This window comes from Canis aureus, chromosome 29 (assembly GCF_053574225.1).
Source record: "Canis aureus isolate CA01 chromosome 29, VMU_Caureus_v.1.0, whole genome shotgun sequence".
Taxonomy (NCBI): domain Eukaryota; kingdom Metazoa; phylum Chordata; class Mammalia; order Carnivora; family Canidae; genus Canis; species Canis aureus.
This window is the reverse complement of record NC_135639.1, coordinates 897,435-915,079: the sequence shown is the minus strand read 5'-3', so window position 1 is coordinate 915,079 and position 17,645 is coordinate 897,435. Positions and strand designations below refer to the sequence as shown.

General features: G+C 62.3%; 1 protein-coding gene and 1 long non-coding RNA gene across 8 annotated transcripts in view; one reads left to right on the top strand and one right to left on the bottom strand.

Moving 5' to 3' along the window:
• LRRC27 (leucine rich repeat containing 27) overlaps positions 1-11,378 on the top strand; it is a 35,578-nt gene extending 24,200 nt beyond the window's left edge. For 5 of the 7 annotated variants that reach the window (XM_077877135.1, XM_077877131.1, XM_077877132.1 and 2 more), the window contains 3 exons: positions 3,862-3,980; positions 5,487-5,616; positions 11,014-11,378. In XM_077877135.1, coding sequence (XP_077733261.1) covers positions 3,862-3,980; positions 5,487-5,616; positions 11,014-11,160 — 396 coding nt within the window. In that variant the 3' untranslated portion in view covers positions 11,161-11,378. Of the gene's footprint in view, positions 1-3,861; positions 3,981-5,486; positions 5,617-8,439; positions 9,072-11,013 lie in introns of those variants that run through there. The other 2 variants (XM_077877133.1, XR_013367636.1) reach the window with 2 other exon arrangements.
• A 3,463-nt stretch (positions 11,379-14,841) lies between these two features.
• LOC144300914 (uncharacterized) lies at positions 14,842-17,354 on the bottom strand. The gene is made up of 2 exons (XR_013367635.1): positions 15,933-17,354; positions 14,842-15,870 (listed from the first exon to the last, which is right to left on the bottom strand). It is a non-coding gene; the product is annotated as an uncharacterized LOC144300914 (long non-coding RNA).
• Positions 17,355-17,645: the final 291 nt, after the last annotated feature.

Genomic DNA, 17,645 nt, shown 5'->3' with positions numbered 1-17,645 from the left:
CGTGTCCTCACGCTCACGCTGCTCGGCTCACGGGTGCCGGCCTCCCTGTCTGCAGCTCCCCTCACCCCGACTGCCCTCTAGTGCCCCCCCGGCCTCCTCGTCATCCCACCTAGAGCCTCTTCTCTGCCACAGGGCCTTTGCACAGGCAGCCCTCTTCTCTTGCCTGCTGGGCTCCCGCTCTTCTGTGAGTCCTCAGAGCAGGTGCAGCAGCTCTGGAGGGTTCCCTTGCCCCTAGGCTTGCACAGGCTCGTCACTCCCAACCCCATGCTGGTCAGGAATGTGGTGTCACCCACAGGCCCCTGCACAACCAGCCTCTGGCTCCTCGGGCTAGACGTATGGGACTCACGGCCGTCTGTGCCAGGTGATGCCTGCTGTCCGTCTGTGCGATTCCCCTGCAGCCTGCGCTGGGTGCTGATTGGGACGGACCCAGCAAGGGGCCCTCGGCGGGCTCAGGGCTGCGGGGAGGGTGCCCGAGTCAGGCTGGACCCTGTTCCTCTGTCCAGGACCCAAGCGCACAAACCGCTCAGCAGAGCCCCCCGCCCTGTCCACACGAGGTCCAGGATGCACCTCCCTTCTGCTGGCTGCCGGGACCCCCTCCCAGCCTCTCCCTGCACTACGCACCCGGCCCGGAGACCCCTCGCCCCCTGGGTGGTGGCAGGCTCCCGGCAGGCCGCTGTGCTCCGCCCATTCTCAGGCTTGGACTGAGGCGCCGTCGTAGTCGTGGAGGCCGTTGGCTGCTGCGCGGCGTGCTTCCTGTCCGTGAGCCTGTGGGACGGCACTCGTCCCCACTGTCAGCACCCGGCCCCACGTCACCCAGCACATTCCCTGCGGTGCGGTCCCCCACCCCCTCCCCCAGGCCTCTCCCACCCCCACCCCCACCCCAGACTCAGGCTCTGTCACCGCCCCGTGCCCCCGTCTCTGGGAAGGCGACCCTGCGGGGACCTCGTGCGGTGGCATCACGCAGCGCACGTCCTTCCATGTCTGGCTTCTCTCCCTCGGCCTCGTGCCCTTGGGGTGCAGCCGCACCTCTTCTCCCAGCTGAGAGACACTCTGTGTGGCCGGAGCTGGCATGCTCCTCCGTCTGTCCATCCATGCGGGACACGCAGGTCCCCACCCCCTCTGGGCTCCTGGGACCGTGTGGGGCAGCCCTGGAGCTAACTTCTCTGTGTACGTGGTCAATTCCGGTTGGAGACCCGACTTCTGTGAGTCTGCAGGAAGGTTATCCCGTCCTGTGTGATTGGTGAACTGCGTGGAGATGCTGTACGTAATCACCGTTGTGTTTTATAGCGGGGACACTTAGGAGCATTTGTTTAACCTGGGGTGACACAAAGATTCATAAATAGGAAATACAAAAGTTCTGGAACTAAAAATAGAAAATTTTAACTTCATAAAACTGAAATTTCGGGGATCCCTCAGTGGCTCAGTGGTTTGGTACCTGCCTTTGGCCCAGGGCGTGATCCTGGAGACCCGAGATCGAGTCCCGCATCGGGCTCCCTGCATGGAGCCTGCTTCTCCCTCTGCTGTGTCTCTGCCTCTCTCTCTCTCTGTGCCTCTCACGAATAAATAAATAAAATCTTTAAAAATTAAAAAAAAATAAAAGTCAAATTTCTAAATGGCCTAAAATACCGTGGAGTCAAAAGATAGAGGAAAATATTTGTGACGTGTTTGTGACAGAAGGTTACTATCTGTGAAGAACGACCACAGACTTTTTAAAATTAAGGAAAGTGATGGAAAAGTGGGCCCAGGGTAGGCGGGCAGCGCCCGGAAGGGGAACCCCGATGGCAGCTGGCAGGACAGAGGCTCGGCCTTCTCGGAGCTGCCGGGAGACGCGGTGAGCCAGGTGCCCCGCGGGGCCGCGCGCAGCCGGACGGGCTGTGGGGACGGCGCTGCTGCAGCCTGGGGAAGTAGCTCATTAAGTCAAAGCTGCGATTCCTTTGAGCTTTGGTGACCCGGGCTTTGATCCCGGCAACCGTCGCAGGCACCCGCGGAGACCAACATGTGCCAGTGAAAACCAGCCCCGTGTCCTCCGGGAAAGGGCTGCAGGCTCTGTCCCCAGCCCTCCCGCTAAGGGGTGGGGACAGGACGGACGCACCAGCTCCTCAACCCCCCGGGTCCTCGCTCTCTGCAGAGGCTGGGTATCTGCCACGTCTTCCTCCTCCGTGTTTTGTACGGACGGTAAGATGTGGTGGGTGCTTCTTTCCAAATAATATACGTCTAGACTAAATACACATTAGGTTGCACGTCTGACTGTAAAAAGCACCTACTGGATTTACATCTGTTCGTCTCTTGCTGTTGGAATGACGTCTAGGGGACGTGAAAGTGGGCCAGCGCCCGCCCTCGGCTCCGAGAGGCCCTCCCCGCCCCAGCGGTTAAGCGTGTTCTAAGGGTCAGGCAGGTGGTGACCAGACAGCCCCGGTCCGGCCCCGTAATCCACTTAGGGGTGAGGTGGCGCATGAGACCTCGCCCCCAGTGCAGGTAAGCACCGCGGTAATCCCAGCGACACAGCGGCTGGAGCCCCGGGGGTAGAGGAGCAGCGCCCGCCTCACCCTCCCCTCCCCAAGGAGCCCACCCTGCCCTCCGCACCCCTGCACCTCCCCTCTACCCGGCTTTCTCACACCCCAAGGGGCGTGCCTCCTCACGGGCAGGCACACAGCCACGTGCACAGAAGCACAAACACATAGATGCACACACATAGCACTGGGTGCACGCCCACAGGTGGGGGCACAGGTGCACATAGGTAGGTACCGGTCCACCCACACAGGTGCACACAGGCACAGGTGCAGGCACACAGGTGTGTACACAGTGTGCACGTACACGCACACACGTCTAGAGACCCCTGGGTAAGGAGAGATCGGTGGTTCTCCAGCTTCGTCCCCGGGAGCCAGGGGAATGTTTGCGATCTCCCACCGGGGCAGGGCCGCACCTAAAGAGACATATTTGAAAAGCTCCCCTGGTGAGGGAACATGTGATGGGTGGGAGCCAAGGTCTGGAGGCAAGAGCTGCTGAGGATGGCAGGGGAGGCCGTGCTCCACCCAGACTCCCCGGTGAGGCCCCGGAGGGAGGAGGGAAAGGAAGGCTGGGGGGGGGGGGCGGGGGGGGGTGAGGGCTGCCGCCCTGAAGGGGAGGCGCAGGTCCAGGTGACCAGAAATCCTAGCGCCCCGCGCACCGGCCCTCAGAAATCACGCGCGTTCTAGCATTTATCGTGCTGTTCACACAGGCGCCGTGTGACGCTGCGATGTCCAAGTTTTAAGGAATTTGTTTTCAAAAATGAGTTGAATGGCCTGTGAGTCCTTACCGGGAGCTTCCAGGCCACATCGCCCTTTATCCCCTCTTCCTCCACCTCTGCGGTGCCCGCTCCCCACGTGAACTCAGGGCCGCTGGGGAAGGTCCAGCAAGTGTTTCGGAGCCCAGGGCCTCCTGTCCGCCCGCGGCTCCCGGCGTGGCGGGCTCTCACTTGGAATCAGTGAGCTTCCTCAGAAAAAGCCAACCCTGAAGTACTTCTCTTGGGTTTTCAGCATTTATTCGGGTGCGTTTGTGACGTCGTTGATCTAAGAGCCGCGAGCTGATGGTACCGGCTTTCCAGCTGCGCTTGCCGGTTAGCTTGGACCTCAGCGGTGGGAAATAGAGTTGCGTCCTCGGGAGAGACCTGGGCCATCGAGCATGTTTTCTGTGTCTGTGCGGACAACTTCGGGCGGGGGTCACCTTCCGGGCCGCCCAGCGTCTCTGCGCCCCGCACCTCCGGGCCCTGCGCCGTGCCCTCCCCCGGCCCGTGTCCAGCCGCCAGGGGATCTCCTCCGGTGCTTGGCTTGTGTGGATGGCAGCGTTCCCTTGGATTCCTGAAAATGTCGCGTTTTCTCCCAGGTGGCCTCCAAGGCTCCCTTCGCCACGGATTTGATTGATAATGAGACTACGCCAGCGAACCCATCTGGAAAAATGAGGCCAAGCAAAGAGAGGTCCTCGCACGCAAGCAAAGACGTGAGGTTGGTGCCTGGGGTCTGCTTCCGCCCTGCTGGGGCTGAGCGCGCTGTCCTGCAGGTGTGCCCACGGCCCCCGTGCTCCACCCCCCGCCCCCACGGCAGGCTCCGGGTACAGGGGGGAGGGCTGCGGGGGGCCTGGCACTCCTGCAGCTGCCTCAGCCCCGGCGCTGACCTATGGCCCCGCCCCGGGAATGCCCGCTGAGCCCCTCATCCGTCCCCAGCTGCTGTGCGGCCGCTGTCTGCGTGATGACCCACCTGAACTGAGTCTGCGTGTGTGCACATGTGTGTCTGTGTGTGTGTGCGTGCGCGCATTTTGCCAAGAAAGCACTCATTTTTTGACTCACTTCACAAGACACTGGGCGCGGTGATCCTGCTGCTCCGTGCCCTGCACACCCCCAGGCGTGCTGGGACCCTGCTGGGAGGCCCTGGGGCTCTGGCACCGTCCCTGTGTCCCTCCTGCCTTCCAGCTGCTCCCTCCTGACCTGCACCAGCCCCACTTTGGGCGCCGGAAGCCTGAGTGGACGCAGGCTGCAGGTGTGAGCAGGAGACTCGGGCTCCCAGGAGGACCAGCCTGGCCTGCATGTCCTGGCAGTGCCCACCGCTGTGTGCCCCCTCTCCACAGTTGGAGAGGCCTGGAGGAAGGCCATCACGGCGTGACATGTGGGCGGCCAAGGGGTGTTCTTTTCTGGGGAGTCATTCCTCATTCATCCCCAGAACACTTGGGGCCGTCCTGCAGGTCTGTGCATCGGATCAGCCCCCAGCCACGTGCAACAGCATGCCCGTGTCCCCTCAGCTCCTGAGCGCCGGCCAGACCACCCCGTGGGCAGGGCTCCACCCGGAAGCAGGGTCAGAGCTGCTGACCCTCGGGGTCCGTGGGGGCAGGACCCTGCCTTCAGCCATTATGCTGAAAAGTGAAGGAGGCCAACACAGAGCCCGCTGCTCGGGGCGGGGGCGGGGGCTGAGGTCTCCAGGGAGGCCGGCGGGAGCCCGTCATGTTCCAGGGCAGACACAGCCCGGACTCCACGGCCACCCTGCACAGCGGGGCACAGAAGGCTGTGCCGTGCTGAGCGCCCTTGCATTTAAGAGCAAAGACCATACAGAGCCCTGATGTTGGCAGAGCAAGTACGTCTGCTCCTAGTTTAGCACGTCCTGCTTAAGGACTTAATACACACGTGTGCGTCTCCTGTGAACACAAACACCTCCCCTGCGTGTGGCTCTCCGTGCGTTGTCCTGAGTGAGGCATTTCCTACCTGGGTCTGCAGTTGAAAACATAGTGTGTGTTCTCGCAGCTTCTGAACGCCAGGGCCTGAGTTGCTGCCCGGAGGGGGGCAGGTGGCCTCACTGCCACCGTGACGTCACCACATCGGTCACCACGTCGTGACAACCCCTGAGCCCCAGGACTAGAGTGTGACTCGGGGAAAAGGGACAATTTTCTCCCCTGTTGGAGTAAGAGTTGCTGAGACGCGACCCGACATGTAAAACTTTTTCCTTCACCGTTCGTGTCCTCAGTGCCTTCCGAGAGGAGCATCTAGAAGAAACCGTAACACAGCACATTCAGAAACTGCACGAACACAGAAAAAAGTTCCAGGGGCTGGATCCACTCGAGGAAGTCAGACAGGCTACGCAGGATTTAGAGATTGTAAGTATTTGTCGGCTGCGTGTAAAAGTAAATGGTTCTGGTAAAAATCCAAGGGGACTTGCCATGCCTTTCCGCAGCGCACGTTCTCTCAAATCACAGGGAGCGCTTACTGTGCCTCACGGTGAGGGCCGTGCCCAGGATCGCCATCAGTCGGGGGCGAGAAAGAGTTTTTGTGGCGCACGAGCCCACAGATGCATTGTGTCCCCGACGGGACGCCAGCAGCAGCCACTGCTTGGTCAGTGGAGACGGAGGGGACATGTCTGTGGGGTCCTCGCCGATGCTTCCTGCCCAGCAGAGCCTGGCGGGGCCGTGAGAGGGCCTGTGGTTGGCGAGGCAGGGAGGCAGAGAGGCTGGCCTCCTCACGCTCAGCTGCTGGCAGCGCGCGTCCATCCGCAGGCCCTGAGGCCCCTGCCGCGCGTGTAGGAGTGGTCGGGGTCATGAGAGCGATGCCGTGGACAGGCAGGCTCCCCACCCAGGCGGGTCCTCCCGGGCGACAGAGCTCGTGCAGTCTGTGCCCTCACTGCTCACAGGTGCAGGACAATGTGCCTGTTCTCCCCGGACCCCCGCCGTTCAGGCCTGCGACCCCCGATGTGGTGCCTCAGCCCCAGCGCTGCCCTCAGGGCCGTCCCCACAGCCCACCAGACAGCTCCGTTGTCACCTCTCTGGGGCCCCGGGGCAGGATGGGGGAGGGGGAGTGCAGGCCGAGGGCCTGGGCCTGTCGTGGGGACCCCACCCCTTCAGACTCTTCCCTCTTCTCAGAACCTTTTCCTTCGCAGCCCAGAGAATGGTACCTGCCGTAGGTGAGTTTTATTCTCTTCAAATCTGTTGTTTATAGTCGTAACCTCCTCCTTAAACACCCCAAACCCTACCTCTAGGGCTTCTAAACATTTGTGTCTCAAGCTGCAGATTGTGGAGTTTTGAAAAGTCGATTTGGTGTTATGAACAGCCCTGTGCTTACAAGTTGATAATCTACACGAAGCAGACCAGTTCCCTGCAAGACGCCAACTGCCAAAGCTCACACAAGAAGGAATCGACGGGTGGCTCAGTGGTTGAGCGTCTGCCTTTGGCCCAGGGCGTGACCCCGGGGTCCTGGGATGGAGTCCCGCATCGGGCTCCCTGCAGGGAGCCTGCTTCTCCCTCTGCCTGTGTCTCTGTCTCTCTCTGTGTCTCTCATGAATAAATAAAATCTTAGAAGAAGAAGAAGAAATAGACGATCTGAATGTGCTGATATCTGTTAAAGAAATTGAATCAATAATAATTTTCCAGTGGGTTCACTGGTGAATTCTATCAAACAGTTAAGGAAGAAATTATACCCACTCTTCATAATCTCTTCTAGAAAACACAGGCAGAGGGAAGATAACTGAGTTTGTTCTGTGAAGCCAGCATTACCCTAATACCAGAACAAAAGTGTCACATGAGAGGAGAACTACAGACCAGCATCTGTCCTGAACAATGATGCAAAAATCCTCAAGAAAATATGTGCTAATCCAACTTAATAACGTACAAAAAGAATTATATACCAGGATCAAATGGAATTTATCCCAGGTGTGCAAGGCTGATTCAACACTTGAAGATCAGTTTATGTAATGCACCGTCACATCATGGCTAAGGAAGAAAACTAACAGATCATATTAGTGGATACAGAAAGCATTTCATCTGACAAAATCCGACACCTATTTGTGATAACAGCTTTTAGCAAACTAGGAATAGAACTTCCTCAACTTGATAAGAACATGTAAAAAAAAAAAAATCAGCTACATTGAACATCAAACTTCATGGTAGTGAAACTACCATGAATCTACATTTGCCCTGAAGGAACGAGGCAGGGATGTCCCTTCTGAACATTCTCTCCAGCATCATTCTGGAAGTCCCAGCTTTTTCCCAACAAGATAAGAAAGGGATAAGATATACAGATTAGGAAGGAAGAGCTAAAACTATCTGTTTTCAGATGATGTAATTGTCTATGTAGAAAATCCCAAAGAACCGACCAAAAAGCTCCTGGAACTAATAAGTGATTATGGTAAGTTTCTGGGATCCAAGGTTAATCTATTAAAGCCCACTTCTTACTCTACCATCAGCAAACAAGTGAGATTTGAAATTAAGAACATCATTTACATTAGCACCAAAAAAAAAAAAAAAATGGTGCTGGGTACAAATCTAACACAATACATACAAGATTTATAAGAGAAAAACCAAGCTGTGACGAGCAAAATCAAACAAGACCTAAATGCATGGCGAGGAATCCCATGTTCATGGATAGGAAGACGTCCGTCCTTTCCAGTTTGGTCTAGGGAGTCAGCACGATCCCCATCCCAATCCCAGCAAGTTGTTCTGTGGGTGTGGACAGCCTGATGTCAACGTTTAGACGGGGAGGAGGCACAGGCCCAGAGTCACCCACAAATACTGAGGAAGAAGAACAAGGTTGGACGCCAGGCACTGCCCGACCTAGACTCTGTGGAGCTGCGGCATCCAGACGGTGTGGTGTTGGTGACAAAGTAGACCAACGTCCATGGATCAGAGCAGCAGGCCACGTAAATACAGTCGACGGATGTTGGACAGAGGAGCAAGACGCTCTCTTAGGCAGGTGGTGCTGGAGCAGCTGGACGTCCACTTGCAAAATAATGAATATAGAGCCAGAACTCAGGCCTCCACAAAAGTCAATTCAAAATATATCGCAGACCTAAATGTGAAACTGTAAAACTTCTAGAAAATAGAAAGTGTAGATGACCTGGGGTTGGGGGGGGAGTGTTTACATAGAACATCAGAGGTGCGACAGAAAAAATTGATAACTTCATTAAAATCTTAAAATTTTTTCTGTGGAAGGTGCTGTCGAAAGATTAAGACAAGCCAGAGACGAGGAGAAAATATTTGCAGAAGACACATCTGATAAAGGACTGTTATCTATCCAAAATATAGAAAGAAAACAACCCAGTTAAAAAGTGAGCCACGGATCTGAACAGACACGTCCCCAGACGTGTAGATGCTGAGTATAGGAGAAGGTGCTCGATACTCTATGTCGTTGAAGAATTGCAAACCAGAACAGGGGTCCCGCTGCCCGTGTATGAGAACGGCTGTCGGCCTCATCACAGACGCTGGCTGGGACGCGGGGCAACAGAACTCTCATTCGTTGCTGGCGGGGATGCAGAATGGTGCGGGCCCTTTGGGAGACCGTTCGGTGATTTACCCGAAAATTGAGATCATCTTACCTTGAGATTCAGCAGTTGTGCTCGTCGGCACTTACCTGAAGGAGTTGAACACATGTCCACGCAAAGTCCTGCTCACGGTTGTTCATGGCAGCCTCACTCAGTTACCAAACTCACGGAAACCGGGATGGCCCTCGGTGGGTGAGTGGGTAAGCCACCTGTGTGGATCCTATGGGATGTGGATTGGTACCGAAAAGGAATGAGCTGCCGTGCCCTGAAAAGATCTGGGGGAGGGACGCCTTGGGGGGCTCAGGGGCTTAGTGTCTGCCTTCAGCCCAGGGTGTGATCTCGGGGTCCTGGGATCGAGTCCCACGTCAGGCTCCCTGCAGGGAGCCTGCTTCTCCCTCTGCCTGTGTCTCTGCCTCTCTCTCTGTGTCTCTCATGAATAAATAAAATCTTAAAAGAAAAAAAAAAAAAGAGGGATCCCTGGGTGGCTCAGTGGTTGAGTGCCTGCCTTCGGCCCAGGGTGTGATCCCAGTTTGGGGATCGAGTCCCTCATCGAGCTCCCCATGTGGAGCCTGCTTCTCCCTCTGCCTGTGTCTCTGCCTCTCTCTCTCTCTCTCTGTCTCTTATGAATGAATAAATAAAATCTTAAAAAAGAAAGAGGAAGGAAGGAAGACAAGACAAGACCTGGGGGAACCGCAGGTGCATCTGCTAAGTGAGAGCCAGTCAGAGAAGGTGACACCTGGATAATATTTTGGAAAAAGCAAAACTGTGCAGACGTCCAGGGACGAGTGGCTGCCGGCGCTGGGGGGGGAGGGGGATGCTCAGGGCAGTGACGCCGCGCAACGGCTCAGTGATGGGCACCTGTCACTGCACGTTTGTCTAAAGCACTAGAACACACAAGAGCGAGCCCTGATGTGAGGACTGCCGACCCTGGGTGATGACGGGTCCGTGTCAGTTCACGGATTGTGACAAATGTCCCAGCAGGCGGGGGATGAAGACGGCTCCTCAGGAGTAAAGCCGCCTGGCTCTCTAATGTCTAATTTGAAACTGAAACCCGAGATCCCTGGGCCGGAGTAGGGCACACAGGAAGGGCCGGGAGAGCAGGATGGGGGCACAGGCTCCTCACTGGGGCAGGCGCCCAGCCTGGGAGGAGGTCCGGGCCCGATGGCCACGATGGCCGGGATCGCCAGGCCCGAGGCCAGCGGAGGACAGAGGCGCAGGCAGGGACTCCGAGGAAGCGACGGCGCAAGGCTTTCCTCCCAAACAAGGCAGCGGAGCGGGAGAGAGGAGCACGTCCTAGAAAAGAGGAAGCTGACCCAGAAGGGTGCCCCGGAGCCACCAGGCCGAACACTGTTCCTACTGGAGAAAGATGTCACAGTGGCCACTTGTCGGAGCAGCAGGTACATCTGCCGGGAGCAGCCCGCCCCCGGGACTGCGCTGCGAACCTGCTTTCCGTGTGATGTCCGGAGTGGGTTCCCTGTCTGGCCGACTCGACGGCCGCCGGCAGGTGCTGGTGGGCCACGGGTGGTATCGCTGCCGTTTCGGGGAGTCAGTGGTCACATGTGCATCTTGGGGGTGCGGCCTTGGCGCCCCTGCCTCCGCGCCGGCCCAGGGTCGGCTGTGATCTGCACCGGGTCACAGGGCCGTTCCTGGAGCCCACAGCTGTGATGGATCCGTAGGAGGGGCCCTGGTGCCTGGGCTGGGGGGTGCCTGGGCTGGGGGGTGCCCAGGGACATACAACTGAGGAACACGGGGGAGCACAAAGGACGAGTCCCATCTGGGGGGTGGGCGGCCCCAGCACTGCAGGGGCAAGTGCCCGCCGGCTGCACTGTCCCTCTGAGGGCCGCGGGGCCCCTGCACCGCTCTCAGGGACCCCGGGTCCTGTTACTAGGTCTGGGGGTGAGGGTGCAGGGGCGGCCCAGCCCTCCCGGGCCAGGTGTGAGTCTCGGGTGGGATCGTGGGCAGGCTGCTGCCGACGCCGGCCGTGTGAGCGAGGAGCCTTCTTCCCTCCATCACCTGGCGTCTACGTGGCTGTAGGCGGAGGTCACGGTGGGGCCAGGGTGGGGACTCCCGAGCGGAGCAGCCCAGGCCCACCTGGAGAGGCCGCTGTCCTGTGGGGACGCGGGGCACAGTCAGCTGGGCCCCTGCCCGGCGGCCCTGCCGTGAGTAGGCCAGGGGGACGGGTGCTGCTCCCTGGGCACCGTCCGGCGGTCTGGCTGACTTTGACCCCCTCCCGTTCTCCCCAAAGGCCAGAAAACTCCAGGAGCAAGTGAGGAAGCTGAGGCTGGGGCCCACCTGGACTAGGAGCCAGCAGTTCACAGCTCCCGCCGGACGCCCGCCACCGCACCCACCTGCGCCGCGGCCTTGGGACATATTGTTTAACATGAAACACTAAGAGTCTGAGAAAGCGGACAGATGCTCGGGGCGAGCGCCGCTTGTGCCGAGCGAAGATCCTCGGGGCCGAGCTCGTGTGCCGCCCAGGTGCCCCCTCCCCGCGTGTCCCGGGGGACGGGTGCCGACGCCACCCCTGGGCCTACCTTCCCAGCCTCATCTGTGCGGCCTCACAGAGGCTGGACCGCGTCTAAGCTGGATTAAAGGAGAGAGTACCGTGGACGCCCCCCGTGCCCCGTGTGTGCCGCTCGGCTGGCCGCGTGTCTGGGTGTCTCCCCCACCCCTGCCGCCCGGGTCTTTGCCCACCAGGGAGGGGTGCTGCCCCGGGGCGCTGCCTGAGCCCTCACCCCCACCCTGCACTGCCAGTCCCGGCCTCAGCCCTGCAGCCTGCACGCCTCCGCCCCCACAGGCGGGTCACACCCTGCCCGCCTCACTCTGCAGGACCCGCTGATTGCGAGTTAAATAAATTCACGGCCTTCACCTTGAAAATGCCCTTGATTGGACTTGGCAGCTCCTTGGCCTCTGGGGAGCAGGGGGCAGAGCTAGACCAGGCCCGCCGGGGGTCCGGTGACACCCCAGACGCTGGTGTGCTGTCCCAGTGCCGCTGCCCTGACCTCTGAGCCGGGGTCACCCCCACACACACACACAAATGCCTCCACAGCCTGGTGCCTGCTTGATTCCAGGAGGCGGGTGGTCTGGCCTGGATGGCGGGAGCCTGGGGCAGGGCCACCCTCCCCAGGACGCCCCCCTGCTTCCCCTCCTCCGCTTGCCAGTGCTGGCTTTCCGGGGCTTCTCCCAAGAGCAGGCTGTTGGAAATGACACTCCTCTGCCACGATGTGCTTCCTTCATTTCTCTTTTTAAAAAAAGATTTTATTTATCTGAGAGAGAGAGCGTGTGTGTGCAGGGGGAGGAGAGGGAGAGGCAGACTCCCCGCTGAGCAGGGACGGACTGGGCCCCACCCCGGGGGGGGACCGTGACGTGGGGTTCCCTCACTTCCTGTGAGCTGCGCACACAGGGCGGACCTGGGCCCGTCCTGGCCTGGCCCTGCTCCCGCTGGCCTCGTGGCTGCTTCCGGGTAGACGCCGAGTGCCTGGGTGGGGACGCCCTCCTGGCCCCTGCGCGGCCCTCCTGCCCCCGTGCTGCTGGGTCGCGTCTCCTCCCTTAGTTCCTGAATGAGCACCACCAGGTCCTCCCTTTAATGCCCCCCCCGCCCTGGGGAGGGGGAGGGAGGGCCGGGGATCTCTGGGGGGCAGTGACTGTGCTAGGAGGTGGGATGGGGGGCCGTGGCCAGGTGTCCCCACCCAGGACCTGCTCCCCTGCCCAGCCCCCGACCCTCCGCGCCCTGGTGCCACGACTCAGGGTTTCCTGCAGGTGGCGCCATGGGTTGTTGGTGACCCTGCCCTGGGCCCTCCTGCCGCACACACCCAGGGACGCCAGGGCCCGGGCAGGGCCACCCCATAGGCTGGCGTCTGGGGCATCTGTCCACCATCTGGACCAGGCACCTGCGTCCTGCTGGGGAAGCCCTGGCTCACACCTCACACCCTTGGATTCCTGGGGGGGCCTGAGCCAGAGGTGCCGGTCAGCCGGGAGCTCCTGCCGCGTGGATCCTCCACTAGCCGCCAGCTAGCCCAGGGGACGCCCAGAAGTGACCCACAGCGTGGCGGGGTGGCCAGGGCTCAGGCCCCAGGAACTGTGGGCAGAGGTGACTGTGTCCTCGGGGAGCCAGAGGCTCCTGGGAATCGGAGCTCAGGGGGAAAACACCCTCACCTCCCAGCACCAAAGCATAAGCCTCCATGTCCACCTGGGGGGGACGGAGCAGGTCGGACCCTGCAGGTGGACAGCTGCTGCACCTCATCTCCGTGCTCCCCCATCCCCGTGCTCCCAGTGGGGCCTCCATCTCCTTGTTCCCCCATCCTCGTGCTCCCAGTGGGCCCTTGTGCTCCCCCATCACCGTGCTCCCACTGGAATCCTGTCCGTGTGCACCCCCATCACCGTGCTCCCAGTGGGGGCCTCCATCTTCGTGCTCCCACATCCTCGTGCCCCCAGTGGCCCCCCGTCCCTGTGCACCCCCATCACCATGCTCCCATTGGGCCCCTCATCACCATGCCCCCCCCATCCCCATGTTCCCAGTGGGGGCCTCCATCTCTGTGCTCCCCTATCTCCATGCTCCTCCATCCCTGTGCTCCCCCATCCCCATGCTCCCAGTGACCCCCGTCCCTGGCACCCCCATATCCCCATGCTCCCCCATCCCTGTGCTCCCCCATCCCCGTGCTCCCAGTGGCCCCCGTCCCTGGCACCCCTGTCCCCGTGCTCCCAGTGGGGGCCTCCATCTCCTTGCTCCCCCATCCCTGTGTTGCTACACGGGGCAGCTGAAGGACCGTGTGCGCCTGAGGCATGGGGCGGGCGCTATGGGAGAGACCTGACCCCTCGCCCGAGGGCCTCCCCGGCCTCCACAGCGAGGTGTGGTGTGTGCCCGGGAATGCCCTTCCCTGGATTCGGCCTGGGGAGCAGCACAGGCCTCTGCCTGCGATACCGCCGCCTGCCCTCTGGGCGCGGGTGAGGGGGTGGCTGTCGTGGGCGCGGGTCCGGGGCCCTGGGGTCCTGGGGGCCCAGAGGGGGAGGTGAGACGGCCTCCCCTAGGCCTCCGTGAAAACATCCTCTGGGAGCGCCGAGGGGTTGTTCCCCCGATAACCGCCAGGTTGGGCCACTTAGGACAAGTTCAACCGTGAGATGCGACGTTTTAGCAAATAGCAGCCGCACTTTCTGGTGTGAGGTTTGCTCAGAACCACAAACAGCAGGTGCCTAATGAGGTTAACGAGGTGTCCGGGGAACGAAAACCCAGGAGGCCGCCTGGGGCCTCAGGCGAGTTTAGTTTCTCTGGGCTTCTCGCGGCCCGTGTCATCGGTCATTGGTGAGGGGATGCGGCTCTGCCACAGGACCCGGCAGGGGCGCGGCCGTCGGGACACCCCCGGGAGGCACCTGGCACGACTCCGCTCACCCTCCTCACCCTCCTCCTCCTGCTGCGCCTCCGGAACGTCCAGCCACGTGTTTAAATGTCAGAGTCCGGGTGCCGGTGGCTTCGGGGGGCTGAGCCACCCCCAGAGGTGACCCCGCTCTGCTCCCTCCGTGGGCACAGTCCCACCGGCGGGCCCCCGGGGCAGCGGCCCAGCTCTTCTTCCCTCTGCCCGCCACCCCCACGCGTGGGCCAGCCACCGTCTGGGGGACTTGGCTTTTGTGCGCCTCCCGCCCTCCGGGCTGCTTTGAGCAGGGCCAGGCGGGCTCCGGGCAGCAGAGGCTACTCCGGGCCTCGCTCGTGCACAGCCCCGCGGGGACACTGCCGGCCTCCCCCCTATGCCAGAGGGTGGCCGCTGCCCAGGCCGCCGCTGGCCAAGCGGTTTGAATCAGCATTGCCGGGGTGGGGGGTGGGGAGGGCCCTCTTCTGGAGAAATCTCTGCAACCCCCAGGGCCAGCAGCAGGCCCATAGAATGAGGGCCTGGGCAGGTGCCGAGGACCCGGGAGGCCTTCGGAGGGGAGCAAATGAGGGCCTGGCCGGCCACCGGTTATTTCCCGGCGATCCCACAGCAGCTGGGACGCTCTGTGTTCATTCTCCTTTTCGTGGAGAACACGCTCGTCGTAAGCAGGAAACAGCCAGCTCGGTCGGAAAAAGAGGCTCACAGATCAAGGGTTTTGCAATGAACGTAATGATTTTAGGAAAAGCTTGCCGGCCCTAAAAGTGTCCTTGCTGTGGTCCCCGCACCTGCAGGACCTCTCGGATCCGGGCCCGGCGGGGACTCAGGGCGGTCACTGAGGGCCTCGCCTCCCTGCTCACAGGGGCTGCCCCTGCCCCTCCGCCAAGGACGTAGGAGGGCACAGGTCGTGGGGAGAGCGGGGTGAGGGCAGCTCTGCAGGAGGCACCGGGGTGGGGCTAACCAGCAGGCGGGCGACCTGCCTGGATTTGCTGCTCCGGCGCAGCCCTGACCAGCACCCGAGTTCCAGCCAGTGGGGACGGTGGTGGTGATGAGACGCTGGCGGTGACAGAGGGGACGGGAGGCGACAGTGGATGGTGGTGGTGGCAGAGGGGGTGATGTGGTGACAGGAGGACAGCGATGCGACGACTCTTCCTGAGTCCTCACTGGAGGCCAGTGCTGTACTAAGTACTCCCCGTATTCAGCCATCGACTGTCCCCCAGGAGGCTGTGTGTGGTGCTGCAGTTATTCCCACTTTACAGACGGGGACACCGAGGCCCCGGGGAGGTAGGTGGCCTTCTCAGGCTCTCCAGGCAGGCCTCTGGCAACCCGGCCCGTGTCTGTCCCCTGAACTGCTCTGCGGCACTTCCCGTGGAGTCCCCGCCAGGCCTCTGACATGCTTCCCCGTGAGACGTGACCGTCCTCCCCGTAATCCGCGGGGCAAGGATGGGCTCCAGATGTGACCCTGCAGCAGTCGGATGTAGCACAGTGTGGAAGTCTCAGGGCCCTGGGGCCGCCGCGTGGGCCGTACGCCGGTGCTGGCGCAGGGCCCCGGGGGCTCCCTTCGGCCCGAGCACCCCACTCTACCCCGGGCCTAGGATGGCTGCTAGCACGTGGGGGCCAATGACCTTGACGTCCCCACCCCCTCCCAGGCCCCAATTCTCAGGGGCTCATCTTGTCCGCTGCCTTCCAGTGGCTGCCTGGCCCGAGACATGCAGTCGGGTGACCGGTCCCGGCACCAGGGCCCCCTGCCCCCTCACACCTGCAAGGCAGTGGGAGCAGGCCCAGGTGGGGGGGGGCAGGGGGTCACCTGCTGCCAGGGGGGCCAGCAAACTCAGGTGGCCCCGAGAAAGGACAATTACAGAGAATAGTGTGGGCAGGGCTTGGAGGGCTGTCCTGTGTGTTACGGGGCCCAGAGCAGGGACGCCGGTGCTGGGGCTGGTGGTGGGCATGGGGTCAGCAGGGACTGGGGGCAGATCCTGGAGAACACAGGTTAGCCCCCCACCTGGAGCACCCCTGCCCCCCTCCCGCAAGCTCGTGGTCACTCAGAGCAGCCCAGTGAAGGTGCTGGATGGTCTCCCGTCCCCCTTCACGCCACTACCCTGCCATCTGGTGCCCCGGGCAGGCCAGGCCAAGGGCTGGGCGCTGGGTAGGCCCGGCGGAGGCCGTAGTGCCCGTGGCAGAAAGCAGATGCTTCAGGGACAAAGTCCACAGACCGGGGGAGGCGGCTCCGGCCCGTCTTTCCATAGCAGCGGCCACTGCACAGCTCCTCTGGGGCCCCACTAAGCCCCGCTGCCTGGGGCCCTGCTCTCTAGAACCTGCCACGGGGGTCTCGCTCATCAGCATGTGTAGGGTGGGCCCTGGTCAGGAAGGAGTCAGCGCCCCTTTCCTAAGCATATCTGCATTTTAATTGGAGACTGTGGTGGGGAAGCCCCGGGTGGGGAGCCCGGGAGTTGGCTGGGCTGGGAGGGATGCTCTGGGGAGGGGCCAGGGCAGGGGGAGCCAAGACCGTCACTCTTTAAATTGCAAATCAGAGTCCCTCTGCAGATTCCGGTGTCCTGCCTTGGGTTTCTGATGGGGGCAGAGTACACAGCCCGTGGGGTCTCCTCTTCACACCTGTTCTCGACTCAGTGGTGTGGGGGTGGGGGGTCTGCACACCCTCTGCGCCCTCTGTGGGCCCCTCCCTGCCCCAGCAAACGCTCGCTGGCTGTCCCTTCGGCCCGGAGTGGCCCCAGGAGCCCTGTACCTCACCACATTACCGGGTGCCCGGCACAGGGCCCCCTTCTGAGCGCCCCAGCACCCGGCACTGCTGCCCTGCCCGAGCCGCCGTGGGCCCCTTCCGCCCTGGGTGGTGCTGCTCCCTCGCGCAGCCCCTCCGTGCACACGCGGGCCCGGGGCACACGCGGACGCGCTCAGGCCTGTCCCGTGCCCAGCGGCCCCGGAGTGACTCGAGCCCCGGCAACCTGGTCCACGGAGTTGGCGCCGGCGCCCGAGGGATCTGGGCTCGCCTGGCACCTGTGCGGAGCAGGCAGGCGGCCTGGCATCGCGGCCCCGAGGTCAGCCCTAGCGGCTCTGGGGCGGGGAGGCTCCGTGCGCGGGGCCGGGGCCGGGGCCTGCTGGAGGTGCCTGGGCCGGGCCGAGGGGCGCTGTGCGCAGCTCGCGGGGCTCCCGGGGCCCCCGGGGCCTGGGTCCTCCGCCCGGAAGGCTGGGGGCTCCCCGCGCCCCGCGCCCCGCGCCCCGCGGCCGCCGCCAGAGGGCCCGACGAGCGGCGCCACCGCGGCCCGAGCGTCCCCAGCGGCGCCAGGGGTGGCGGCGGGGCCGGGCCGGGCCGGGCGGGGCGGGCGGGGCGCGGGGCGGGGCCTGGCGGCGTCCGGGTCGTCAGGACAACCCCGCGGCCCGCGCAGCTCCCGAGCCCCGCCGGGCGCCCTCGCGGGGCCGTGGGTCGGGGCGGGGGGGCGCGCGGGGTTCTGCGGGGCGGGGGCGGGGGCGCGGCCTCTGCGCGGGGGGCGCCGGGCGGCCGGGC